The sequence below is a fragment of the Plectropomus leopardus genome, chromosome 18 (assembly GCF_008729295.1).
Source record: "Plectropomus leopardus isolate mb chromosome 18, YSFRI_Pleo_2.0, whole genome shotgun sequence".
Classification (NCBI taxonomy): domain Eukaryota; kingdom Metazoa; phylum Chordata; class Actinopteri; order Perciformes; family Serranidae; genus Plectropomus; species Plectropomus leopardus.
In genome coordinates, this window is record NC_056480.1 from 17,250,474 (window position 1) to 17,278,251 (window position 27,778).

At 40.0% G+C, this 27,778-nt stretch overlaps 1 protein-coding gene across 1 annotated transcript in view; it reads right to left on the reverse strand.

Annotated features, from left to right (window-relative positions):
- The window catches only part of rapgef5a (Rap guanine nucleotide exchange factor (GEF) 5a), a 61,587-nt gene that overhangs the window by 4,012 nt on the left and 29,797 nt on the right, over positions 1 to 27,778 (reverse strand). The window contains exons 9-25 of the mRNA XM_042506013.1: positions 26,556 to 26,741; positions 15,287 to 15,432; positions 14,243 to 14,343; positions 9,691 to 9,769; positions 9,458 to 9,602; positions 6,526 to 6,617; positions 6,360 to 6,390; positions 5,822 to 5,900; positions 5,332 to 5,481; positions 4,401 to 4,498; positions 3,319 to 3,441; positions 2,678 to 2,856; positions 2,488 to 2,578; positions 2,358 to 2,408; positions 2,124 to 2,211; positions 1,894 to 1,958; positions 537 to 591 (exon numbers count right to left, since the gene is read on the reverse strand). Of these exons, the coding sequence (XP_042361947.1) occupies positions 537 to 591; positions 1,894 to 1,958; positions 2,124 to 2,211; positions 2,358 to 2,408; positions 2,488 to 2,578; positions 2,678 to 2,856; positions 3,319 to 3,441; positions 4,401 to 4,498; positions 5,332 to 5,481; positions 5,822 to 5,900; positions 6,360 to 6,390; positions 6,526 to 6,617; positions 9,458 to 9,602; positions 9,691 to 9,769; positions 14,243 to 14,343; positions 15,287 to 15,432; positions 26,556 to 26,741 (1,759 nt within the window). The remainder of the gene's footprint in view (positions 1 to 536; positions 592 to 1,893; positions 1,959 to 2,123; positions 2,212 to 2,357; positions 2,409 to 2,487; positions 2,579 to 2,677; positions 2,857 to 3,318; positions 3,442 to 4,400; positions 4,499 to 5,331; positions 5,482 to 5,821; positions 5,901 to 6,359; positions 6,391 to 6,525; positions 6,618 to 9,457; positions 9,603 to 9,690; positions 9,770 to 14,242; positions 14,344 to 15,286; positions 15,433 to 26,555; positions 26,742 to 27,778) is intronic.

The following is a 27,778-nucleotide window of genomic DNA, read 5'->3' on the forward strand; positions in this document are numbered from 1 at the left end:
ACAAAATAAGATGTCATTTTTAACAATCCCAATTTTTCACCAGATGAAAAGTACATAATTCATTTGATTGGGTTTTTCTTTTTTTGCAATTTGGCTTTAAAAAAATAATTTATTCAGATATCTAAGTTTTATTCCATCTGTTTAGCAAACCCTGAAGGTTTTCATTTTTGGTGTGCGTCTTTATTTTTCCTAAATTTTATTTATTATAGAAAAAAAAATCATACAACATGTATAATAAAAACTTCTAATGAGTTGAATGTATTTAAGAAGTTTGAGGAAAAAAGTTATCTTTAAAAACTCAAGTATTGCAAGAATCAAGAAACATAAGTATTAAAAAGAAAATCGCAATAAAAGAAAAAATACTATAAGAAGATTGTGCACAATATATCTAAATCAAAATAAACCTGCTTTACATCCAAAGCTAACAATTTGTTTCAAGACGATAAGCCTGAAATTTCCCTGTGAGTAATCCTGCTTTATATTGTGCAATGCAAGGATCACTGCAACAGAATTCAATCAGAAGTGAGAGGACTCACCTGGCTGGTCACTTTGGCAGTGGCGAATCATCCGCACTGTGTCTGCGATCATATGCTGTTGTTTAGGAGAAGACATGTTGGATCAGTCAAAAAACCTAACAGTTAAGATCTAATAGTGATGGTGCTTGGAAGTGAAAATCAGCAGAAAACATGCTACTTTTGCCAAACAGAGCCTGGTCTCAGAGAATTTCCCCTACATAAATAAAGGTTTCAGTCAATTCGTCAATCAGTCATCTCGTTAATCTGTAACAGCACTCTAATATGGATTATGTGCTGAGTGTGTTAAGTGTGTAAAAAATATAACACTATGTGCCTCATGATACAATACGATGTATAAAACTAGTATGTAAAGTTACAAATAGAACAAATGTGTATGATGCTACCATGTTCAACACAATTTGTACAATTTGTAAGTAATGTACGCACAGCATTTATAGACTAAGGTTCATGTTATGGGGTAGAGGTTTATTAGCGAGCCATCTCTGGAGAAATAGCTGGGATCTGTATCTGGTTTACTTGTGGTTTACAGGTTTTGTGGTTTGTGCAAGTTCAGTTTTCATGGTAATTCTAACAATATTTCCTCACTCACTCTGGGCATATTAGTCGAGATATAAAAATATACCTGCTGGTATTGATAACACCGTAAACAAAGTTACTGTTGTAAACATTACATTTCCTCTTGACTTGTTTTATGAATCCCCAACCTTAAATTTAAACTGCCTCTATGGTAATAAGTGAGCCAAACGTGTGGTTGTCAAACTAACTTCAGCTTGTGTCTGACCTGTACTGCAGCGGTGAGTACTTTTCCCTCACTAGTCAGCACCTTATTGTGACTGATTAGGTCTTTTGTTTCCTCTTTTTCTCATCTTAAAGAAAAATCTGAAAGATCTGAATCTTTATTTTTCTTTTTGGCAACATACTGCTCTGATTAATTACTGAGAAACAAACGTATGATCGGAGCAGCTGTGGCTCAGTAGGTAGAGCTGCTCGCCCCCTAATTGCTGGGTTGGCAGTTGGATCTCCTGCACCTCCTGTCTTCATGTTGAAGTGCCCTTGGGCAAATTGCTACTGCTGGTAAGGCCAGCACCTTGCATGTCAGCTCACTGCCATGTGTGTTTGTGTGTGGTGGAGGGTGGTTTGTTTCCTCTTTTTCTCATCTTAAAGAGAAATCTGAAGAAGAATTGTAAAAAAAAAAAAGTACTATAAAAATTGCTGCATTTACCATTAATGTGATCAATCACCAGTTGATGAATCTTGACTTTTTTTGAATTACTAGATGACAATTTAAACAGTTGCATAAAATTTTAAAACATAAACTCAAACACTGAAAAACTGAAAAAAAACTGATTTAACCCACCAGCTTCTCAAAGTTGACCAGGTTGTCATGGAAGGTCTTATTTCCCTCATGGATAAAGGTGATATCTAAGAGCAGAGGACAAGTGAGTTATTATTGGTTCATTTACCAACAGCAATAAAGTGTCTGTGTGTTGTGTGTGTGTGTGTGTGTGTGTGTGTGTGTGTGTGTGTGTGTCTTTGTGCCTGTGTCTTTGTGCCTGTGTGTGTGTGCAGAGGGGATAGAGAAGATACCTTTCAGGAGAAGAGGCATGAAAGGTATCTTGGGAGGCTTCATCTTTTTGAAGGCTTCCCTGTAGGCTTTGTGGTTCAGAGATGGATCCTGAACAAAGACGGAGGGAAGGTGGAGAAAAAGAGTGAAAGGAGAGGATCACAGAGGGAGAGGAGATTTCAAGATTTGATTATCAAGTCAAAAAAAGAACATATTTCAAGCTCTGCATCTGTCTTTATGTGTTGAGTTAGTCTCACCGTGATGAGCTCCAACTCCGAGAAAAGCTTTTTGAACTTCCCTGGACATTTCTGAAAGGAATATGTTTGGTCAAAATTCAATTTGAAACACGTGCATGAATACATTTAATGCAACAACGCACACGCTTACCTCCCAGGTTTGGTTGAGTCGGCTGACAGCTGCTGTGTTAAGACCCATGATGATGGCAAATGCAGAGTTCAAATTTCTTTGAGCTTTACAACTGCAAATACACGTAAACGTCAAATATTTATGCATCGGTGCATAGACATGTTGATGTTCTTGATACATGGGGTTTAATTAAATCTCTATGTGTTCTTACTGAGCTGCGATCTTGATGAACTTCTTGAGCAGCTGTACTCTCTTGTTGAGCGATACACACATGAGCACCTCGGACATGACCCACTGCTGGACCTCGTTACAGCGCTGGAGCAGGACTGAGAGGGCTGCCGTGTGGCCAGTACCAGGAGCACGGCTGAGGGTGTAGTACACCAGCTCCTGCTGCATGTGGACGGAGAGAAGAGTGTGGGTGACAAAGATCAAGCTTTTTAGAAAAATGTCCCTAAAATGTGTTGTCCCACTGCTTGTTTTGGGTAACCAACAGTCCAAAAAATCTATTTATAATCATATAAAACCAGATAAAAGCAGCAAATGCTCATATTTGAGAATGGGGAAACATTATCTAGATTCCCTTAAGATACAATAACATCCACATAACAGTTTAAGATGCAGCCTGTGTCTCTTCATCTGTGCTATGCTTCAGCATTTTTACAACAAATATTCAGCTTTTCCTGACAGCCGCTCAGCTGCAAGACTTTCTGTATTCATGATCCAGCAAGTCTTGTAGAGCATTTGCATCTTTAATGCTTATGTTCCTGCAATCTCTGTCATGAATATGAATTTATCATAAACTATGTGCACTCTCGGCTGCACATAATTGAGTGTGTGTGTGTATGTGTGTACCTCGTGGATGGATTTGAAGAGGCTCCAGTCCAGGTGTGTCAGAGCAGCTGCCACATCCCAGGTGTTGATACCTAAGAGTCGCACCGGCCTCCTGCTTAGCTCAGCACTGTCTGTTAAAGGAGGCTTTCCACACAAAAGAATGCTAAATTAGTACACCGAAAATAAAGGTATACCCAAAAGAGGTGCTGTTCATCTAGAGCAATAAGCCTGTCTTTAAATAAGCTAAACAATTGCAACAATATCTCAACTTCACAATAACCTACAGAACAATCAGCCAGTGAGTGGATCAAACATCGAAACATTTAAAAGAAGCAATATAGCTAAGAGCTATAACAGCAGATATCTCCTGCCTCTCAGACCGTACAATCAGACCCGAAACCTGAGAAGGGAGCGGTGATTCCTACAACACTATTGTTCTGTCCAGCTCTGGTTACAGGAGCCGGACAGACAATATGCTAAATAAAACCAAATATTACATGCCTACCAGCCTGCGGGTTGGTACAGTGCATAAATTAATCTAATGTAGAGCATCTGATTTGTTATTGACAGCCTGCTAAATACATTTATCCCAAAGAAGCCCAAATCCCCACAGCTACAGTTTGTAAAATGCCCAATATTGCTAAATTATTTACGGATTCGCACTGAAGCTCCACAGTGAAAAACATGTCATTATAGAACAACACTTTGCCCTGATACAGCACTTTCCAATCCTGCTGTCACGGTTGAGCAACAACAAAATAATTGTGGCTCACACCTTTTCTCTCCTATTGAGTCAGAGTTAACAACAATAACCTGGCCCAAGTTTTTCCGGCTTGCTTGTGATGCATGACTCATTGTAACACTGTGAAAATATGTCAGTTGGGGATTTAGAATATTTACTTTCATGCCTGATTTAGCCAGAAGATGATACAGAGGCTAGAAACAACATAAGAGGCAGCAAATGCCAAATAATCACACACTGGAGAGGTCATGGTTTGCTTCAAACCTGCAAGCTGCATCTTTAGCCTCTATAAATCCTTATGAAATATTGAGATTGAGTGTTACAAAAGGACGGAAGCACAAACAGAACAGTATTTACATACCAGAATCTCTGTGAGATCCCTGCGACAGACCACAAGCTTTCCCTGTGGGGTCATGGACTCTGAATACACACAGTCACTGGGCTGTAACACCCTCCGCTCTGCAGAGACAAATACATGCAGAAAAAGAGAAAGACGGTGAGAGAAATTCTGATGACAATTTAGAGCTGAGAGTGTTACACAGTTGTATATACAGGGTACTTGCCCTCCAGCGGGTACTTTTGAAGTTGCCATGGGGGAATTTGAGAGCATTGTTGATTAGCTCAGCTAATTAAAAATAAGAATCTGTGCGATGGATAAGTATTTAAAATAGATAGCTACAAGTAAAAAAAAAAAAAAAAAAAATCAGAATTAGCTAAAAGTAACAAATGAACTGCTGAAATAGCAACAACACAAATACTAATGTTATATAAAAAAAAATAATGAATAAATGATCGAAATAGTTCATGTTAACTGAAAGTAACAAATAAACAGCAAAAAATGTTTGAAATAGTAAAGTTAACTTAAATCAGCTGATAATCAATTGAAAATAGTGACATCAACTTAGAGTGATGAACAGTTAAAATAACTAATGCATAAATGGTTCAAACACATTAAAATGGATCCCAATGCTTTTCTTTGCAACTTGCTGCTGTGCTGTGATTGGCTGCCATTCGTCACACTGATGCATCAAAGTGAAAGGCAATTTTAAGGGCAAGTACTAGCCAGCATAGTTGAAATAGTAATGTTATCTGAAAGTGATGATTTAACAGTATAGAAAGTGTTCAAAGTATTTTAGAAATGGTTTTAATTGCTGTGGGTGATAGAAACATGGTTAAAATAGCCTAAACTATGGGTGAAAAATCTAATTTTAGCTACTCAACAGTACAAATGCAAACTTGACTAAATCGACCTAGTTGAGGTCATGCAATTCTTTGTGTGTTTGTGTGTGTACCTCCAGTGTGCGACACTACAGCAAGCACCATGTCCTCTTCCACTCTGTCCATCTTCAGACCAACAATCCGTAGCAGCTCATGGGCCTCCAGCGAGGGGTGTGTGTGTACACTCAGGTAGGAGTCAGCACTCACATACACACAACAAATAACTGGAAGATGTATAGAAAACATTTATAGAGCAGTGAATGTATTGTACATATACTGTAAATGTGTTTATGCACCACAGCAATTGGCGAAAGCAAAAATGCTGTGAAATCATAATGAAGCAGTTGCAGGAAAAAAATCAAGAATTCACGAAGAGAAGAGACACTTGGGTTAATTTTTGTTAAGTACTCAGGCAGACAAAGAAGCTGAGCATGCTGCATTTAAGCAATTTACATGCGCACATTGAAATTAAAACTCACAGACTGTCATTATGCGTAATTGTGTACAGTCCTGGGCAGTGTGTTGTGGTTTGGGTATGTGCATGTTTTTGTGTGTGTTACTCACCCTCTCTCGTATCAGTTGGTGGACTTCGTAGTTGCAAACAATTTTCCTTCAAACTCAACTGCTGATACATTTGTTTACTCTGACAGAAAGAGAGCAGAAGAAACATGGAGACAATATTTTTACTTCAATGAATTTCGTGATGCACTGATAGCATTACTAGCTCCTACTGCTCAGCTTTAATTATAACATTTGAACCTCTATGGATGTATTTTACAATGTGAAGCACAGTTTACTGCATCATTTTATGTAATTTTTATTTTTTTTTGTTGTGAATTTCTAAATTCATGGTATATTTTTGACATGAGTGACTAATTCAAGTCGTGGTATTGGTTCTTAACTTTGGCTGACAAAACCCAGAACTCGGTACTTTGGCTGGTTTTGAAAAAAATATAACTATACCTCTAATATTTACCAAATTCTAATGTATACCATTAAATAATTTGAAAGCTAGAGCTACAGATTTGAGGTCACATCAGTAAGATGTAGTTGACAGTGTAGTAGCATGGGTGTAAATATATCGCCCCTCTTTCTGGCTTACCTTTTGGTTCGGAGGGCAGTCATCGACAGTACTAAATGAAGGAAACAAACACAACAGTGAGGAGGGATGCAGAGATACATAAAAAAATACATTAAAAAAATAAAGTTACAGTCAGTTATATTTGATACAGAGAACAAGGTCCATGTGCAGAGACAAACACACTTACTGTCTGCGACGCAAAAGTTTCTGAAACTCCTTCAGGTCTTTTTCCAGTGTGGGGAACTCATACAGGTCTTCCAAAACACACCTGTAAAGGGAGAGAGAGAGAGAGAGAGAGAGAGAGAGAGAGAGAGAGAGAGAGAGAGAGAGAGAGAGAGGAAAACGCTTATGTTGTTTTGATTGATGGTTAAATATTTGTTTGGTCCATCAGGAAGGCTGGTAACTGGTGGCAAAAATAGCATTCAACCCTTAAAAACACCGTCACAAGCATTTAAACTTGTGATATCTGAGCAACTTGAGCGACTTCTTTCGAAAAACATGGGAAAATAGCAGCTGGGTCTGAAATATTCCACAAATTAGAAAGAGAAATAAGTAGATTTTAAAAATTATTTTAAAAAGCTAGATAAAAATGTCTACGAAAACAAGAAAAAATAAGAAAATGAGATTTACATATTTATAGAATTGTAATTCGTAAGCACTATTCCCAGACCCTTTTTCTTATTTGTTTGATTTTTAGTCTTTGGATGTTCTCACACTTTTGCTTTGCTCTCCAACAGGCTCAGTCTTTAAGCATCACTGGACACTGGCTCCATGTCATCCATACAAGTATCAGAATAGCTGGCTGTTGCAACAATCGACACACATCTGTAGGACAGCATATCAGAAGTATTATGGTAAAAAGGGAATGTAATTTCTTTAAAGGGATAGTGTACCCAAATAATTTTCCAACGCTCTGAGAGTCGTTAATGAAATCCCTTGTATCTTAATTCTTATTAGCGGGATTGCAGAATAAATATCAAAGTCAGATGGCACATTTCAAAATGTGCATTCATGACAGAGATGAATGGGAAAATATGTGTTTTGGGGGGATTTTATTTGTAATTTAGGTGGAAAAACCTTTCGTTCTTATGGAAGGTAAGCTAAATTTCATACAATGACTACATTTCGTCAATACTCCTACTAAGCTGTTTACATGGCAAATGAAAATGCATATTCCACCAATATTCCCTGTCATTTATCAGGTCAAAATGTGGAAAAGTGGCACGGCTGAAGCAGCCTGTGCCACGAAGTTTCCTACAGGCAGTGGACTTGTTCGACTGTGCAGCCACAGCCTTCTTCTTTCATTTCTTCAGCCACCCTCTTAAAAGGTCGGCGTTGTGATATTTTGCGCATATCCAGAAACCTGTTGATATCAAAGTCTTTCGTAATGTTTAAAGGTGGGTGTGTTTCTTCTTCCAAACAGAAATGTGGGCTTTTCTTTTGGCATGCATCTCTACCGCAGCCTCACAAACTGTTGCTGAGTTGGTTTGTGTACAACATAGCCATGATAACACACAGAGCCGACTGTAAACAGGCAACAGGTCTTGTGCCGCACAGTGCAGTAAAAATCCAAGTTGAGATACATATTCTGAGTATAATTGTCCAAATAATTACAACCCAAATAATACCAACATATCCCACACGTCTTAATCGGAGAACGCTTCATTCAACAAAAGGCCCAATTAGAAATATCTAAACAGAATACTGTTAACATGACCTGCTGCAAATTCAAAATATTATCATGTTTGGAATAATAGTAGCTAATTAGTGTGCATGTAAACTTACCCAATGTCAATAAAAACTACCTCCTATGAACACTAAGGTATGACATGCATCTGAGGTTTATGAGCATCATTTCAACCAACAAAATATCATAAAATAAGAGTCTGAGCAGCTCATTTACTGAGAAACATCAAGTATAAATGATGCCGCGTAGGTAGACTACATTAAAAAAACATCAGACAAATTCTGCACCTTGTACTTAAATCAGTGACGAGGCACCCTCTGTAGTGTCTGTGTGTGCCTGACTCAGTGTGCGCTTGGCAGAGAATCAGTAAGTAGCATGAAAGCTCCGGAGGCAGTAACAGCAACAACTTGCAAGGATCCACAAGCACGCACAAACGTCTCCAAACACCTGCTTATCGCTGTCATTGACCCGCTGCAGCCTCCCATCCCAAGTCCCTTCTCATTCCTCTGTTACTAGGCAACTATCACCTGGGTTACGCACTCCATATGAGATTATACCCATGCCAACCCTCGCACTTTGGTTTCCATGGAAACCCACCACCGAGCAGAAGAGCCGGCAGGTTACGGAGGGACAACTGATTGGTGAGCATGTGGACGAGTACACGTGTGATCGCGTTGTGCGTGTTTGTTTCTTTCTCACTGTCACAGAGATTCAAATCCAATTAAGCCGACCACGTGAAAATATTGTAGGAACACGGAGGATACAAGCAGCTTTTGTCGTGAGAAATGTGATACTAAGAATCTGGATGTATGTGTCTTCAATGTCAATGATGTCCTGTGTAGATACTGAATTTTTTTTTTTTTTACAAACAATAAGTTGTAGAATAAGTAAAGTTTTGCTAAATTTATTTGTGAGTTGTTATTTGATAGATGTGAATAATTCTCCTGGTTATCTTGTATTACTGTCTTGAAAGAAAAACATACAGCAACATATTACGATTACAGCCCTCATTCTTTGTTTGATACGCCATGAAAGTGCCTGTGTTTTTTCTCTTTCTTATTAGTTTGCTTTGTCAGAGGGATGAGATCAAAACATCAACACGGTTCCCCCGAGGGAGAAAGCTGAAACAAAGTTCAGTTTAACACGAGGTGCAGCAAACAAAAAGATCAGACACACTTGTACACTTTTCAGCTCTCTGCCTTTCCCCACAAAATGCTTGATGTCCTGTCATGCAGAACTTGACAAAGGACAACCCAATTTTAGAATAAGACAGAGAGACAAATGGAGATAAATGAGGCTTCTTATGTTCTTCAGTGACACGTGTTAAAGGACACCAGAGGATCAAACTCATTAAATCAGTGAAATATAAGACAGTGAGAGGATAAAAGAGATTTTTAAAAAATGGTGTTGATAAAGGCAAGTACAGACGTACCTTCATGAAACTCCTAACGTGCTCCTCTTCCTTCAGGAAGTCCTTGTAGAGCCTGCTCCAATGGGCGACCAGCTGCAGTACCTTACGCTTCCTGAAGAGAGCGTCTTTGCCCTCCTCCTGGCCCCTGCAGCGGGCACTGCTATAGGTGAGAGCAGTCAAGGAGGCAACGAAGAAGAGTGCGGAGACTGAAAGGATTAGTGCGATTATGTGAGTGTGTTTGTCAGAAAGGATATTGTCCCAGCAGAGCTTGACAGAGGTCGTTCGTGGACATGAACACCAGGTAGGTCAACAGGAAGTCATCTAGCAGCATTTCTGAAACACAGGAAACACATCATCAGTCACTTCCAAGGCCTTCACTGGAAGAGTGATACAAGTGAATTTTTTTAACTTATCTGGGGAATTAAGATGTGAAAAGTCACATAAAGTCTATTTTAGTTTCTCTCTCATCACCTCTAATAATTGTGATGATAAATAATTTTTCTCAACAAGGGATCTGATAACTGTGTGTAATGTGCGGATGGCCAAAGTTACCAACTAGCTGGTGAACATAATGGAGCACCTGGCAGCTCAAGAGCCAGATATTTACCTCAGGAGGTGGTGGCGACCAAAAACAGAGCTAAAAGGTGGAGGGAGTATTGGACTTTTATTCATCAGGTAACCAAAAACATTGTTAACACTGCTCTGTGTCTGTTGGATGTGTTAATAGGCAACTCTTTTTTTAATAATTAAAAGTGTAATAATAACAATTTAATTGGCCATATCAACTTTAAAAGGTGATGTGGAAACACTTCTATCGGGAATGAATCGGCACGCTAAAGTTAGCCTACTGAGTTTTAATCCTAACAAAGGGCAGTGGTTGCAAGTATATTTTAATTTAATGTCTAAATAATGCATTTGCTAGACGAACATGAAGTGCACTGTGAATACGATCAACGCCATCAGTCAGAGAGTAACGTTAATAAATGCAGAAGTATTAAAAAACTTAAACTAATTCTTCGGTGAAGAAAATAACTCTCCGCTCAGTCTGGTTCACCTCTAAACACAGAGTGATGTTTTGTCTTTACTTAGAGCTAACAGTTTCTGCAGAGAGGCTGCTCTCCATGGCTGGAGACATAATGTTAGTAACAACACAGCAGAGCACTTTATCAATTTAAGATTTTTAAGTATGTCTGAACCTTAGTATAAAGAAACTATGTGAATTGAAACAATAATGACTGACATTAAAAGTCTGATGCCTTGAGACGCATATATATCATTTTCTAAACGTATGGTAGCCCTTTGAATCGAATACAAATCTTGAGGTGCCTAGAGATTCCCACTCCTACCGTTCCATCAAATAAACACATCTTCCATGTCTTAAGCATAATTTCATAAACATTTCCTGAAAATTCTGCCTGACATATTTAGTATGTTTGGGGACTTTGGGAAGAGCTTCAGGAAAAGCTCAGCAAACATTTCCCTCTCTTGGCTCATATTCACAACAACTTCAAAAACTAAGGAAATTTATCAGAGTAGAGTAAGCTAATGTGGAAATGAGATGGCAGCAGTGTGTGTGTGTGTGTGTGTGTGTGTGTGTGTGTGTGTGTGTGTTGTATTGTGTGGGGGCCTCAGCAGGTGTTCAATGGGTAAGAACCGAATATAAACAGCCCTCGTGGCAGATGGGTAATGAGCCATTGTTGTTGGTGTGAGGGAGCTGTGATGTGTGTGCATGTGTGTGTGGTGTTGAACTCCTTCCCTGGGAAAATGTGTGACCCAAATATGGCTCTGTCGGGCAGAGAGCAAAGAAATCAATTATAGAAGACTGAGCAAAGGCTGCTACATTAATATTTGATAAACTGTCTTCTCTTTAGAAATAAAAATACAAATTTTCTCAAGAAATATTTTTAGGCAGGTCTGACTGAGCTTATCACTTTTTCAAAACCCTGTTGACTTACTTTCTGTAGAGCTCTTCTTGACCGACTATGACCCTTTTTTCTGTCTTGTATTCCCCTCTCTTGCTCTCTTTACCCCCCCCCCCCCCCCCCACCCCCCCTCCCTCCCCCACCACCACCCTACACCCCCATTTTTCATTTTCTCCTTCTCGGCAGTTACATTTCCTCCCGCTACTACTCTCCTCCTACGCTCACCCTCTCTCAGCTCTCTGTGATGATAAATATCCATTTTCATCTTCAACATATGCCCTCTGCATTTGCCCGCTGGCACACACAAAGTCAAACACATGCACCCATAGACACAGCAGTACACACACACACCCAAACACACGCGCAAAGCACCCTGATGAATAACTCATTCAGTTCTGACCTTGGGGACTTTATCTCTCGTGCGCGAGAAAGGAAAAAGAGAGAAAATGTGTGCATGCTGAACTAATCGCAGTAATCTGCTGCTGTGTTTTTTGGTGTGTGTGTGTGTGTGTGTTTTTTTATGTGTACGTGGGAAGGGGTGGTTGGGGTAATCGCTAGCTCTCTATGGAAGCGTGTTTGGGCCTGTTCAACATGCTGCACAGCTAAGCCCGCTAAAACGGCACACTGATGCTCAGCACCACCCCAGAGGCCCTACACACACACACACACATGCACACACACACACACACACACACACACATGCGCACCCTCATGCTTATTCAGCGCACACAGACCGAAAGATAGACACACAGATACAGAGACAAAGACAGCCAAACATGCACATACACTCTTGATCTGCATCCCTGCTTCTGCTTCCCTAGAAAAAAAAATAAAAGTGTGTCTTTTTTCTGCAGTGAATAAATATCAGGCGGTCCTCCTCCACAAAGACCATCTCAGTTCTCTCTCTCTCCTACATTCATCTCTCTCCCTCTTTCTTCATTTGCTTCCTGCAATTCAGTGAGATGGCTCCCTGTGGACTGCTGGGAACTGGTAGTGCTGTGTTGATACATAAAGACGCCTTGTCTTAAAACAGCGCACACAAGCAAGAGCAGGGTTTTATAAAATGCAGGTTGAGACCCAGATGTCGCTGTGTGATAAACGTATTACTTCACTGGACCTGGGCTCCATGGTGATGCTGATTTTTAATTTATTTTGATCCAGTGGACAAACAAGTATGATAAGACTATGATAAGAAAACAGTATTTTTTAAGCAGGACTTACTATTTTAGTTTAAAAGCATGAAAAGGATAAAACAAATGATGGAGCAATTAGGCATTATTACTGATCGGCTTGGGGGGTATCATGCTAGTAAAGTTTACCAGAGTGATACAACATCTTGACGGTTTGATTTTCAATACCATTAAAAATATAGTCATCTTACTAGTAAACTCACATGGATATGTTAAATAGAGGATGTAGTGCATGCAGTGCACATAATGCACCACCAGAGGTCAGTCTAATGGTGGGGTGGCAGCTGAGCTGAGAAAGATGGCGACTGAGAACAGTGAAGACAACGTTACAGGACTGTAAACAAAAAAAAGCATATTTTTACATCTAACTTGGTAAATCTAATGTTAATTTCAACCAAACCTGAGGTCGTGACTGAAGGAGAACCAACTAGATAACTAGCAAGACTAACTGAGGGTTTGGCTTTGTTTTATTTTTTTTTTGCAATAAACTGTGTTGTACCATGAGTTAACAAGGCAGTTAAGCTAGTCTTTTTTCAGTGAAAGAGAGAAACTTGAATTTAGAAGTTGTACAGTTGTATTTCTCTGTTTATTAAGGCATAAAAAATATTACTTTTTGACATTTTGTGAGTTTATTTATTTATTTATTTATTTGACGGAAAAAGCTAAGACAGCTCACAGAGCATAACAAATTCACTGTTGAGAAAGTTAGGTGGTGTGGCACATAAATACGCCAATATGCCATGGTGAAATTTCATGAAGGTATAAAGGTTTAAAAAAAACACATACTTCCCAAGCTTAATTGCAAACATTTAACAACATTAACAATTAACGGATTATGTGAAAACATAGTCAAAATTAATAAAAATAAAATTAATGACTTACAGCCCGTCTTTCATTGTGATGTATGTTCTAACTACACCGCTGCAAAACAAATGACAGAACACGTCCCAAAGTAAAACAGAAACAGTGCTACTAAAACTGCTGCACTGTCAAAGGAACCAGTTGCTATAGACTTCGACTTGCCGATTGTGAAAATGTAACATGACAGTTGCCAGCCCACTGAAGTTATTTGTAACAGAAATGCCTACAGCTCCCTGAGGGAATCATTTCACAAACCCATTAGAGCACTTAACCTCTTGAATGCTCCTCATATGTACAGAATTACAGGCAATGACTTGGCTGAATGAATGCACACACTCACACCTGGCTGTGGTGTGAGAGTTGACTGACTCATACAGCCCCACACCCACACACACACACACACACACACACACACACACACACACACACACACACACACACACACACAAACACAGCCAGCATAATCGAGGGTTAGGACATACCTCCCTGCTTGAACCCACTGCATGGAAAATGAAAGAGACAGAAAAGTCCAGGTTGGGCTGTGTTGTAACTTGTTGTGTGGCATTGAAAATGAGATTCCTTGGAGTGAGAGGGCGGGGAGTTGCTTTGTCTTTTAAACATACCTTTGGTCAAATGGCAGAGACAAACAAGGCAAGGACTGCTTTATTTATGTGACAAACTGTCTAATTCTCTACTGACTTTTATTTGAAATTCTTTCAAACTATCCGTTTCTATCTTTCTATGGAGATAATGCCACTTTGTGTGCACAGATGCCCTGTCACAGATGTGTTTACAAAATAAGTGTTTTCACATACATGTGTCGACAAGCTTACCACTCTCCCGGCTCTCTGGCGCCCCTCTTTGTTCGTCCAACCGCAGGTCACTCAGCAGATGCTCCAAGATCTTGAGCGGCGTCCCCGACACCACCACATACCTGAAAGACGAAGAGTCGCAACAGTCTTCCTCACTAGAGCCCCAAGTGCGACCACTTTCATCCCTCCATCCTCTCTCCTGCTCTTCCTCCTCCACATCATCGTCATCGATGTAGCGAAAATGGGGAACATCAAATGTACAGACTTCTGAATTGCTAGCATCTTCATCATGATTGCTATCGTCCTCATCATCACCGTCCTCATCTTCATCATCTAGGTCCTCCTCTGCCTCTGCAAGCGTAGCTAGCTCGGTGGTCATCTTCATATCTAAACACTTCCGCAGGATCGGCCCTCATCTAAGCTTTGCATACCCAGAAAGGGGGCTCTCCTGTGGGATAAACTGCCTTGCCGTCTGCCCCTGTCAGCTCAGAGCTCCTGAGATTAAAGCCTCTCTCTGACAGCTTCTACAGTAGCACTCGGTGGGAACTGATTGCTACTGAAGATGCTGAGCACTGTATACACACAGACATACACACACCCACTTAACCTGCCTGTCACTGACACTCCCTGCATTGTGCCTTAGGTCTTGGCACACACTGGTCTGAAAACACATAGATACAGACACTGCACGAAGAAGTTACTTTGAGGAAACGCAGTTGCACGGACACACACACAAATGATCCTAAACGCGCACACTGATTTGTAGAAGGAAGTAAACCAGTCTTGGTGTCATCTTTGTTTCCCTTTCAGCAGAAAACAAAAAAGCCATTCTCTTCCCACTCTGTACCAGAAGCTAAAGCATACATTATCTTAGACACACACACACATACACACACACAGTGTTGACAGCATTCCTGATACTTTGCATGTGCATTCAAGAGTGTGCGGATGCAACTTGAGATCCCAAAGTAAAACACTGAAAACGAGAGGGAGGAGTACTATGATTATGATTTTGTTGCTAATGTCAGTTCAGAGGGCTCTTATTATGTAGGAGGAGGGACTGACCTCTTGTCGCAATCCTCCTCCCTGGACCCACCCCCTGACGACGTGGGTGAGGGCCGGTCCAATGGCGATGTCACTGATGACGTCACTCTCCGCAACACCAATACATCCCGTCCTCTCTCCTTCAGACAAACCCTCCCCACTGCCTCCTGAGAGAGAAAAGAGAGAGAGAGACATGTCACAAAGTGAGGCAAGGACAAAACTGTTGGAAGGCGATTTAATGGAGTGAAGACACGGGAGGTTTTTTCCAACCGTAGACAGTTTCAGCCTCAACAGGCAATAAAATTCAAGTGATGCACTTGTGTCTATATTATTTATATACTCACTGCATGTGTGCTGTTCATTGATTAAGCAGAGTCTGATCACTGAAAACCTAGTCAGCACTCATCGAAGCTTTACATACCAATGAAGAGAACAAAATAGCTGTGCCCAGTAGGGGCCAACAAACATATACTATAGGCCTATTTTTAGGGTTGGGCACCATTCACATTTTAACTGATACCAGTAATTGGTTCAGGAACCTGGAGTTCAGTACCAGTACCCAACGTGCCTTTTTCTAATACTATACTTTCTCTGTATTATCAAAAATATTGTCTGTCTGCTTTTGTGCGTGTGTGTGGGTGTGTACTCATCTAGATGTGATAATAAGATATTACAAAAATAATATAGAAATAATAAAATAATAAAATAAAATAGACCAGATGCTGAAACTATCACAACAGACTGGCGCTGCAGGGCAAGTTTAGGCTTGCTGGTAAGCTAACAGAGCCAGCTGCCCGACTTCAGGTTGCTTTTCCCTCCAGTCTGAAGTTGAACCCTGCAGCTCCGCAGAGCTGTGTTGCCACCCTCAGAACTTTGTAGCTGGCCTCCAGTTTTGGGGGGAACTTGGTGGCTCTTCAGCCTCACCCAGATATGTTCTCAGTACTAACATTTGGCACAGATAGGTTTAAGGTGAATCGGTTCTCAGTGGTACAGACATAATTTAGTCAATACCATTAAAAGTGTAGTTTGTTACACAACCCTGGAGGAAGGTTGTAGCAAAGGCCAAAGAAAGAGCTATAAATTTTTAGGGCAGATCCGAAACAGGGCAGACTCATACATACTTTTTCACTTTCTGCAACATGCAAAAAAGGGCATTTGGCATTGGCATCTGCCAATGCCATTTTTGAGGTCATTTACAAACTGTGTCAACATTGCATTTTTTGTCCACCAGAGAGCAATAACAAGTTTCATTTTCATCTGTAATATGTCCCACTTAATACAACACTATCTTAGTGACAACTCTTTGACCAAGTTAAAGAAATCATAATGTGATTTTTTTTTTACATTAAATGTCAGCTGTACTGAATTAATATTAATATTGTGATGGGCCTCAAATCTAGGGCTGCTTGATATGCAAAAAGCATTGTATTGCTATTATTTCGTCAGATATTGCAATTGTGTTACAACTTCAGTGGGAATGGCAATTTTTGCATTTCATTTTTAATGGCAAAAAATAAAAAATAATGATGCTGTGCTTTTTCTGGACCAAACAAGCATGTTCCCTTATGTCTGGAACATAATTTTTTGACCGAGGCATCTCTGTAATACCACAATCCTTTATTTGTAAAGGTGTGTTGTGACACGTTTTACCTATGACAAAAAATTGCAGCTCCTGCGATTTGGACTCTGCCCTTGGTCACGTTTTGATTTCAAATATATTTTAATTAATTGTGCAGCCATACTCAAAACACCAGTATTAATAACTTTGTCACATATCCTCTCACTTAAGATTAAAGAATTTCTCTTCCACATACACAAATGCAGCACACACACTTGCTCACCAGTCTACACACACAGACACAGATTGTGTTAGCACCATCACAGGGAAGTATTGCCTTTCCTGCCTTCAGAAGGGATGCTATTGTGTAATAAAGAACAATGGGGACAACTTGCAATGTAGGCTGACACTTGAAATGATCTCCTGCTCCAAAAATGAACAGCAACTTGATCTGTGACTCTGACACACAGACACACACCTGCAGTGACAGTGGAACAGAGCTCCAGATGGACAAAGGAGCAAAATAAGAAACAGCCTGAGGAGAGGAGAGAAAAAGGAGAAGAGAAAGGGAGATCAAAGGCAGAGGACAGGAGCAGGAGGAGAGCTAAAGAAGCACCGTCTCTCCTCCAGATGCTCCAGAGTCTCTGTTGCAGCCAGAGGGATCGAGCAGCAATTACAACTGACACAGAGAGCTTTATGCAGGGCTGTCTGTTGCACTGTTTCTGACTTTCACACACAGATACAGGACTAGGAATGCACACAGTTGTGTGTAGTCATATATCAACGTTTATATGCCACAATTACGTAATATCCCAGCAATGATAGCTTATTTAAAAAAAATAAATAAACGCAGCTGAAGCTTGAAAATAGTGAAAATAGTTTTGTAGTTCATGCAATAAAGTGCAGTAACTATGAATCTAGACATCAGTCACTGATACAATAACTCTAGAACACCCAAAAACAAGTCAACAGACGGCCTGACATGAACAAGCGAACACACACACACACACACACACACACACACACACACACACACACACACGCATGCCATCTCTGTGATCGTCTGATGAAAGGAGTTGTCTGATCCTGAGAGACAGCAGACAAAACAATTTGCCAAAAGTGCTTTGTGTGTGTGTGTGTGTGTGTGTGTGTGTGTGTGTGTGTGTGTGTGTGTGTGTGTGTGTGGACATGCACCAGTGACTCATGCTCTGCTGGAGTATGATACAGATGTTCAATGAGGTCACTCGATCCTCTCCCTCAGGTGTGTTGGTGTGTGAGTGTCGCATCTGCTCATCTGATTGGATACAATATGATTTAAGTTAGTATTTTTGTATTGCAATACTACCAGACAATTTCCTCTTATTCAACAGATTTGACAAATACAGTGATTGAAAAGTAACTTTGGAACTCTGTTTTGCAAAGTGCTTCATAGTCCAATTTCAATTTAAACTATCCTGTGAGCATGTTTTATCCATTTTTGTCTGAATCAAGGGTTGAAGGACTAAGATGTCCTATATACCATGAAAGTTTTACTGCACTTTGACAAAAAAAAATGTTATTTTGGGCTACATACATAAAACCTATGTCACACGTAAAACAGTTCTACATAAACTGTTCTTTGCTGTCTCAAATCAGGTAAATCCGTTATGCGAATATGTGGTACACTAAGTAAACTACTTACTTGCATAGTCTGTGAATTTTAAGAGGGTGTTAACTTAACTGAGATGACGGTCAGAAGACCTGGAAGCTTTCTTTTTTCTACTTGGCAAAATGCAGCTGGGCAGAGCATTATCACCAACAGAATAAAGGCTTGCTATATCTGCTTGTTTGATTCTTTTTAATTAAAAATGAACATACTTTCACAACATATTTCTATATCTATGAAAGTCTGTGGATGATACTTGCTGGCTCTATCACCGGCTCATTTACAGAGATAATGATAGCTGCAACATTTGTGAATACATAACTTGTCAAGCATCTGACCACAAACCTAATACTAAAATCTTCTACAGTGAAGACGACAATTTAAAATGCATAAACATCAAACGTATCTTAGAAACTTAGATTGTATAGTGTACACCATAACACACGTAACTTTGATACACACAGTAAACTTTTTGAACGTCACGAGGGGTGCTCATAGCACACTGCATTTTGCCATTCTCCTCAAGGTGAACCCACTCATGCACTTGAAACAGCAAGTATAAGTAAGGTCAATTTGAGACACAGCACATGTTGGCATTACAACTAATGATGATATAACACTTGCAACTGCAATACAGAATAATTTTTATTCATTTTGACACCTTATAATGATTCATTGTAGAGGTGTTCAGGTAGTTCATAGGTTAAAAGAAACTCGCCCACAACTGCAGAGGCAGTGGTGTTCAACACAACACAATATCATGTTCAGGACTCTGTTTATAGCATCTTAAACTTAAGTAAGATAACTGGAGCTTCTTTTAAGTTGCATATTGCAGTAACATGCAATTTTAAAAATTCTGTCCCTCTCATCCAGCTATCATTACCTTAAGACAATTCACTTTATTATACATACAGTATATAAAAAACTACCTGGTCTTTAAAAGTGAACCCACCTGTGGACAATGTGTGCTTAACATGCTGAAATTAAATGTCATCCAGGAATAGCAACACAGAGATTCATACCGCTGATAAATAAGGCAGTGACTGCTGATGTAAAGCGATCTGACACCGCATGTCATTAATTACAATTTGGGCTGGCACCCAGACCGCACCCAGCAGCCCTGATGTGATACCAAGATAACGAAGAGTTTTGTGACTAAATGGTCTGAAGGGGACAAGCCATCAGACCACATCATCCAAGGTTCAAATATGAACCAGGATGCTCTATCACAGGTTTATCTTTTGTGATCTTTCCTGTCTCTCAACACCATCAACAATCCAGTAAAGCAAACGAGCAGCTGAAATGCCGTGGAAAGAAAAGAAAATGAGAGATTATGTAACAAATTTTAACTACTGTTAATACAAGGAAGAAAACACTGTGCTGTGTTGCTGATACAGTGGCAAACTGTTGATCTTTCTGATAACAAACTCACATTCTTTACACAGATGCCAAGAAAAACAACTCTGAGCCGAGAATGGAGGAAGGCAGCATTATAACACACATACACACACTCAAGATCAAAAGGCTTCCAGAAAATGCGGCAAAACAAAAGTCAAACTTACAACATTCCCACTATGCAAATGTACATGTGCCCACACATGCATCTACACACACACACACACACACACACACACACACACACACACACACACACACACACACACAAAAATAGGCTAATCTTTGCAAACAGCATCTTCCAAGAACAACATTAATTTAGCCTGAGAAAGAATGCAAGGCATGAAAACGGAAAATATACAAAGAAGGTAGCTGGACACTGCAGAGAGGAGGGGTCCGATACAGAAAGTTATGCAACACAGAAAGAAAGAGAGAGAACAAGAAAAGAAAACAAGATGAAAGGCGAGAGACCGGGACGGACAGTGAGAGACGCGGAGGAGTGTGGGGAGAAATGCAAGAAGTAGCGTTGTTTGAATTTAAAGGAATTCATCCAAAAGGACCAATATTCATCAACTGAAAAGTCAATTAATTAGAGAAAAAGAGAATCTTGCATGAACGAATTGATTAGTTTCTGTAATCTCAGCAAAAACAATAGCAATATTTTACACTTTGCATAAAGTCAAAACAAATAGATGAAATTAGAGCTTTGATTCTCTGCCCTAGTCTGAATGGGCCTGAACTGACCCTAATGGGTTCAGGTCAGCCTGGGCTGTAATTTCTTTTCAATTCCCCCAGGCTTTCTCACAAATGTACCTGAGTTGTTTATTTATTTATATTTTGATAAAACTGGCAGTTCTTGTGCATAATGGCAGAAGTTTCATTGGACTGAATTAAGAGGGAAAGTGGAGGGGGGGGGGCACATTAGTGAGAATGACAGAAAAATGGAGCAATATAGTTGAGAATGGAGGGGGAATGATCGAGCGAGGAAATGAAAACCAGAGAGAAAGAGGGGCTGCAAGGGGACTTGGCAGTGTTTGCTCCTGCCTCCCCAGTGGTGAGCATCACCATTTAACGCAGTCTGCACTCAAAGACAGAAACGCACTAAAGGGCACAGTGCGTTCTGCTGAACATGCGAGATGCAGGGCCAACAACACATCATTGCAGTAACAGAGAGAGTAGCAGACATCAGCCCTTAGGTTGTAATAAATGTGTATTATAAACACACACATATACACATATGCATACATACATACATACATATACATATGCATGCATATGTGTGTGTGTGTGTGTGTGTGTGTGTGTGTGTGTGTGTATATATATATATATATATATATATATAAAGCTCCACATGAACTTCGCAGTTATGTAATACATCCAAGAATTTTTAAAACTTGGGTTACAGATTGGGAATAACATTTCTGGGTAGACATAACCTTTAAAAACATAATTTAAGGATGTCCAAACCCAGTTTCAAACTGCTGTGCATGTTCTGTATGTCTGACCCTCCGTAACTGTTTCTGTGGAGACAGTTCTTGGAAAAGTCACTTTTTCAACAGGTGTGTCCATCTTTTTCCTTCCATCTCGCCCAATCCCTTCCTTCAATTCAACCATTTGAACTTCCACCATGTCTCCACCCTTCCCTTCTCACTGTCTCCTCTCTACACTTTTTCTGTTTCCTCTCCTCACCACACTCAAGCCAAGTCTCTCAGTCTCTGTTTCTGTCTTTGAATGGTCAAACTTTATGCTTCAGAGGTTTGAGATTTTGGGGAGAGAAAATAGAGACCAGAGGACATGCACTTGCTGTGCCCCTCACGGTTCAAAAACTGAGGACAAATATCTCTCTCTCTCTCTCTTTCTCTTATACACACACACACACAGACACACACTATGACGTATTGGATAGAGGAAAGGTGGGCCTTGCGGAAAGCCTAAAGGAAGCACTCTCCGTTCCCTTTGTGTTTTTGTGTGTGTGCGCCCATTTATGTGTGTGTGTTTGTGTCTGTGCTGATAGTGACCAAGCCATATCTGTGTTATGATAGCTCCAGGCCTGATTCCTGGAAGTAATGGATAAGAATATGAAAACACAATGCTTTTGGGCCAACAGCAATCATTCCTGCAACCAGCATGTGCACACACACACACACACACACACACACACTGTGTGTGTGTGTGTGTGTGTGTGCGTGTGTGTGCGTGTGTGTTTGATGTATGCCGTGTCCTTGCATAATCCCATGTGCATGCTGACCTCTGGTAAACTCTGATGGCTGAAGCAAATTGAAAGAGTACGAATGCAAGTCTGAAGTGACTAGAAGGCAGAGATGCACTTGATGCACTGCACTGTACTGACACATGAGTTATATCACTATGGAAACAGCCCACACTGGTTTGTCAGAGCTTCTCTGTCATGACAAAAAGGAAACTCAAAAAAAAAAAAAAAAAAAAAAAAATCACCATGACAACCCAGTAAAAAGAGAGTGGTCTTTGTGGTGAGCTAGATGATTGGTTTTGGTTTCTGTCATATTTTTCAGCCTGAACTGGACAATGAGCAGGATAACATGATACCTGTTAGACATCTTGTTGCATTTTTGGTGCAGAAGTGAAAAGCATCATTCCTGTGCACACTATTATTATTATACTATATTATAGATCTACATCAGTTCCAGTTTTCTTAGAGAAGACTAAGAGCCTCTTACCCAAGGTGTCTACAGGTATCTTAAATTGAAAGCTTTATAATATCTTTTCAAGATTATTATTTAACCAAATTTAAGATTTTTTGACAAATCATTTAATTTTTTAAGCACTATGGGGAGGTATTTAATATATGGTCCTGTGTAAAGGTAGATTTTATGTAGGAATCTAGATATCAAAGTGAGGTCAATCTACATTTTGGCAGCAGGTAATTGCAAGTATAAAGTAAAAAAACAGTATGAGGTTCAGTAGTAGGTTTTAAGATTTCTAGTGTAAATTTTTTTTTACCACCAGGTCTATTGGTGTGCATTAAGTAGAAATATAGATGTGGTTTCAACTTTTCAAACACTTTGACTGGATGAACCTCCAAGTAAGATCAAATTAAACTTCTGTGGCAAGAGTAAGAGTGCAAGTGTTCTTTCCTTAATGTACCAGGTTCAAAGATTTTTAACATTAAAAGACTCGGTCTTTTTATGAGAAGATCTTGAATCATTTTAACACAAGGAAAATAAAAGATAAATAAAATAAGATAAAATGTTTGCAGCAATAAGGACCTCAAAAAGTTATACTTGAGACTATTTTATGGTTTTTAAAGGCCTGATATTTATAAAGTTGAATTCTAGCATTTTAAGACTTTTTGAGGATCATAAACCCGCAAAAATAGTTTAATAGTTTGAGTGGCACATTCTATAAATTACAAAGCTGCATGATGTAACATGACTGATGATTTTTAAATAACAAGACAAAATATGTATGCTATATGACTAAATGTATAAGATCAGCAGACTGAAGCAGCGGAAAATATAAATCTGTACTTTGAGGCTATTTTAGATATTTTTATGTGCTTATTTTGTACATCCATTTGGCAATATACAGCTGCCAATGATTCTGCTTTCCTTCCTCCTGTTTGTCATTAAGGATTACATAACTTACAAAGCAGTGAGAGACAGCAGAGCCATTACAGTCATGACCACTAAGTAGTTGTTGTTGTTGTACTTTTTATTTTTACGATATTTGCAAATATGTTAGGCTAAAACTCAGCCATGTTTTTTTGCCTCCCCTACCTCTAATAATATAATGATATATTAATAGTATGGAGATGCACATATATCATCTTTTTAATAGAATCTTCCTTTTGGGAGATTGTTTGGATCCTGACAAAGCCTTAAACAGAAAATGTAATTTCATTACAAACTGAAGATTCCTGGAAGAGCTGTTAAGGCTGCCTCTGTAAAAAAGATTTGATTTGATGCTGGCCCCCATTTTGTGTGACTTCAGAAATAGCACACTGTCTGATGTTTAACCAAAGGACAGAAATGGGCTTGTGTGTGCAGACTGAGGGATCTTTGAACTACATGGTCGTTTCATCATTAACCTCCTAACATTAATTCATCAACACTGTTCCCAAATGTTTCCCTGAAATCCTTAAAGTTAAAGAAAACATTTTTCCCCGCTCTATGACAAAACGCTGAATAATTTCTATAGTTAAACCAAAAACAATTTATAGTGCACAAGTTCGTAAACATATCCCTGCATAAAGTATAAGTTTGGGACACTTTATGATCTGGACTGATATAAACCATCATGATTAAGCAGGAAATGAAAATGTAAAATGAATGGTCATAATAAAATGACAAAATAATATTTCTTACTGTAAGAGAGTCTTGTCGCTATAACTTTTATCCTCATGTACCTTGAAATGACACTTTAAAAGACTAAAAGTGGGCGAATTGTTTTACTAATTAAAAGGTTCAGTATATAGAGTGTGATGAAAAGTCTACCCTCTCGCTACACTCCTGCTTAAACAACACTACATAAATATTTCTCTGCAGTTTAAATAGCAATGCTGTTATAAATTAGAATATGTTTCTACTTTTATATATGAAAAATGAAAGTGAAATCATTCGCGCTCTGGAGATCCCCAAGGCTGGGCTTCAGTCAAACACACCGAGTTGATAAGATGTATGGTAGATTTCACAAACACACGCATGGTTATGTAGGGTGAAATCAGACTGCATTCGCTTCGGTTCCTGCCCTCAGGTGCACTGTAGAGCGGGATTATACAGTACAACGCTTCTCTAACACCACACTCATTAAGTGCACACACTGACTCAGCCTGCCACAGCACCAGCAGTGCGTGAACACACACACACACACACACACACACACACACACACACACACACACACACACACACACAAACTCCCACACATGATTATAAGCTCTAGCCAGCAAACTGACACACAACATAGACACGCACACACACACACGCATAAAGTACTTTACAGACTGTGAAAAGGGTATGAGATCACATTGCACTAAGCCATTATTAACACCCACATTAGATGAGCTAGAGAGCTGGTGGTTATTTAATCTAAAGTGATAAGAATGAAGCGAAGCTCTGTGTGTTCATATGCAATGATAACTTTAGCTTGCGTGTGTGTGTGTGTGTGGGGTGGGGGGGTACATGTCAGTGCACAGATGTGTCATGTACTCAGATGATGTATTAAAGTGAGAAGACATGCTATAAACGTGTATACTTGTGTGTGTGCAAATTATCTCCTAGAACTTATGTTTGTATGATACTAAACTGTTTTCTAAAATATAGAAAAAAGTATACTCATGTAATGCGTAGGCTTTGAATGGAGGCGGTTGGGGAGGATGGTGAGAGCACAAAGTGCAGAATCTAGACAGCAGAACTTTGGGTTTACGTTCAGACTCCTGCCTCAGGTTTGGGCAGCCAAAGCTCTTTGGTTAAGGTTAGGAAAAGATTGTGATGTTGGTTACAGTTTCATGAAAAACACAACAACAAAGACCAATATGTTGTCATCCCAACTCGTCAAATTCCACCACTTTGTTAGTGGACCCACACATCAAAATTTAATGCACTAGGTAGCCTCCTGCGTCTGTTTTGGGTGTGCTGAGATGTGGTTTTAATTTATGCTCGTCATGTAAATGTTTTTTAAGATGATTTTTTAGAGCTCTTTTTGGCCTTTATTGAACAGGACAGCTAAGTGAGAAAGGGGAAGAGAGAGAGAGGGGATGACATGCAGCAAAGGGCCGAGGATGGAATTGCACCTGCAGCTGCTGCGGCAAGGACTCTTTGCACATGGGGTGCCCGCTCTACCAGTTGAGCTAGTGGGCGCCATATATATATTTCCTTTTTTACAGGAAATGTGGAGTTTCTGCTCTTTACATGCATACAGTCTTTTTCTACATAAACTTGGAACATAGGTAAAACACTGCATATTTTTTAGGATTAGGCAACAAAAGCCCATGGTTAGGTTAAAAAAACAAACAAAAAAAAACATTATTTGGCTTTTTGAAGTGAAAAACAGGCTCCTGGGTGAAAGTCTGGAGTTTGCTTGACCCATCCTCCACTTCTCCTGCATCACAAACTGCCACCATCCGCTGCAAAAGGTGCATCAGTGCATCTATATCTGCCACTAACATCCACTGACAAAGCAGCGGTATTTAAGAAACTGGGTTGTTGCCCGCTGCCTTAAACTGATTCACCTGGTGCGTATCATGTGGCTGCAAAAGGTGCTTCTTTGAGTCAGGGTCTGATGCTTTTATTATGTTAATAAAAAACATAATTTGCTCAGCCTTTCCATCAAGACGTTTTTGCTGTTTCAAATCAGTTGTATATATAGATAATTTCTAGGAGGCAGGACTGGTGTGCATGTCCTTTGGATAAACAACAACAAAAATCAGGATATTTACAATTGGGATCAACTCACTTGATCTCTGACCCCGAAAACATGAGTAACTCAGACCTGAAGTGTGTGTGCTTTAAAGTGACGACAATAATGACAACATTTACCACAGGATGACGTCCATCATTCTCTACTCATACTAACCATATAGCCACAACTCCTTCTGCAGATTACACAGGTGGGAGACCAACGACTTCACAGAACAACATCACTGTTTTGGAGATATACTGCATGATATTAATAAAAACCTAAAGACAAGAAGTGCCCCTGTAAGGCTCTACTCACCGCCTGGTTCCTGTCGGGTAACCGGTAGTTGTGGTTCTGTAGCAGCCGACAGCCGTCCTTGGCCAGCCGCTGAACGGCCTCCAGCCCCAGCCGGCTGGTCAGCTCCTCACGGCCGCACACGGTCCCCATTCCTCCACTGCTGCCGCTGCTGCCACCACCATCCCGCAGTGCACACACCCCGCCCAGCTGCAACACAGGTGGCATGAACACAAATCTCAACCCACAGTCCCAAGACATGGTGGAGACACTCAAAAAGAGTTTGTTAGATGGAGGTCAAGACAGTTCAGTGTTTTTGTCCAAGGGAGACTGAAAGCAGTTTGAGCATAATCCAGAAACATGCAATGACAAGTTTTCAGTTGTCCGTTTATGTCCATGTGAGGAGAATGAGATGAAGCGGTGATCCTGGGTCTGACTTGTTCTCTCTCTAATTATTCACGTCTCTTATTATTTCTATCTATTACAGTCTGTAATTCCCTTTATCTGTTGAACTTCTCTCTTTGTCTCAGTCTGACTGCGCTGTGTCAGAGGATCTGGCGGAGAAAGAGTGAGTGTGTGTGATTAGTAGTATAAGTGGGCGGGAGTGTGTGTCTGTGTGGGAAGAGTGTGTGCTGGGGTGTGTGTGTGTCTGTGTCTCCTCCCCTTTATAGCTGGGACTTGATAAATGTGTTAGCCATCCTGGTAGTAGTACTGATGTAGACAGAAAGTGTGTAAGTGTGAATATCTAACAGTGATGTCTGAGAAAAAGGAAAGTGAAACACAAAGGAGAAAACCTAAAGAAATTAAGTGACAGAGAAAGAAGCAGAAAGAGGCAGAGAATAGATTTCATTCGAAGAGCGGCAGGACACCGGATAAACTAATGGCTTTGTCCTCAAATAGACCTGACGACAGAAAACATGACTCTGCTGTGTGTGTGTGTGTGTGTGTGTGTGTGTGTGTGTGTGTGTGTGTGTGTGTGTGTGTGTGTGTGTGTGTGTGTGCTCCCTAAGGTGCTGCTAGTATGATGGTTATCACTAGTGGCGGGCAGCCTGGTCTGTTTATTTTCCCTGGAAAAGAGAGCAAGGGGGGGTATTTCATTTGGCTCAGAGTTGGTTAACCCCTCCTGCGAGCTCAACTATCCCACGGTGCCATGTTCTAGCAGAGGGTAACACAAACACACACACACACACACACACGCGCAGAACATGGTAGCATACTCCCACGCTTCATTTTGTTTACTTGGAAAA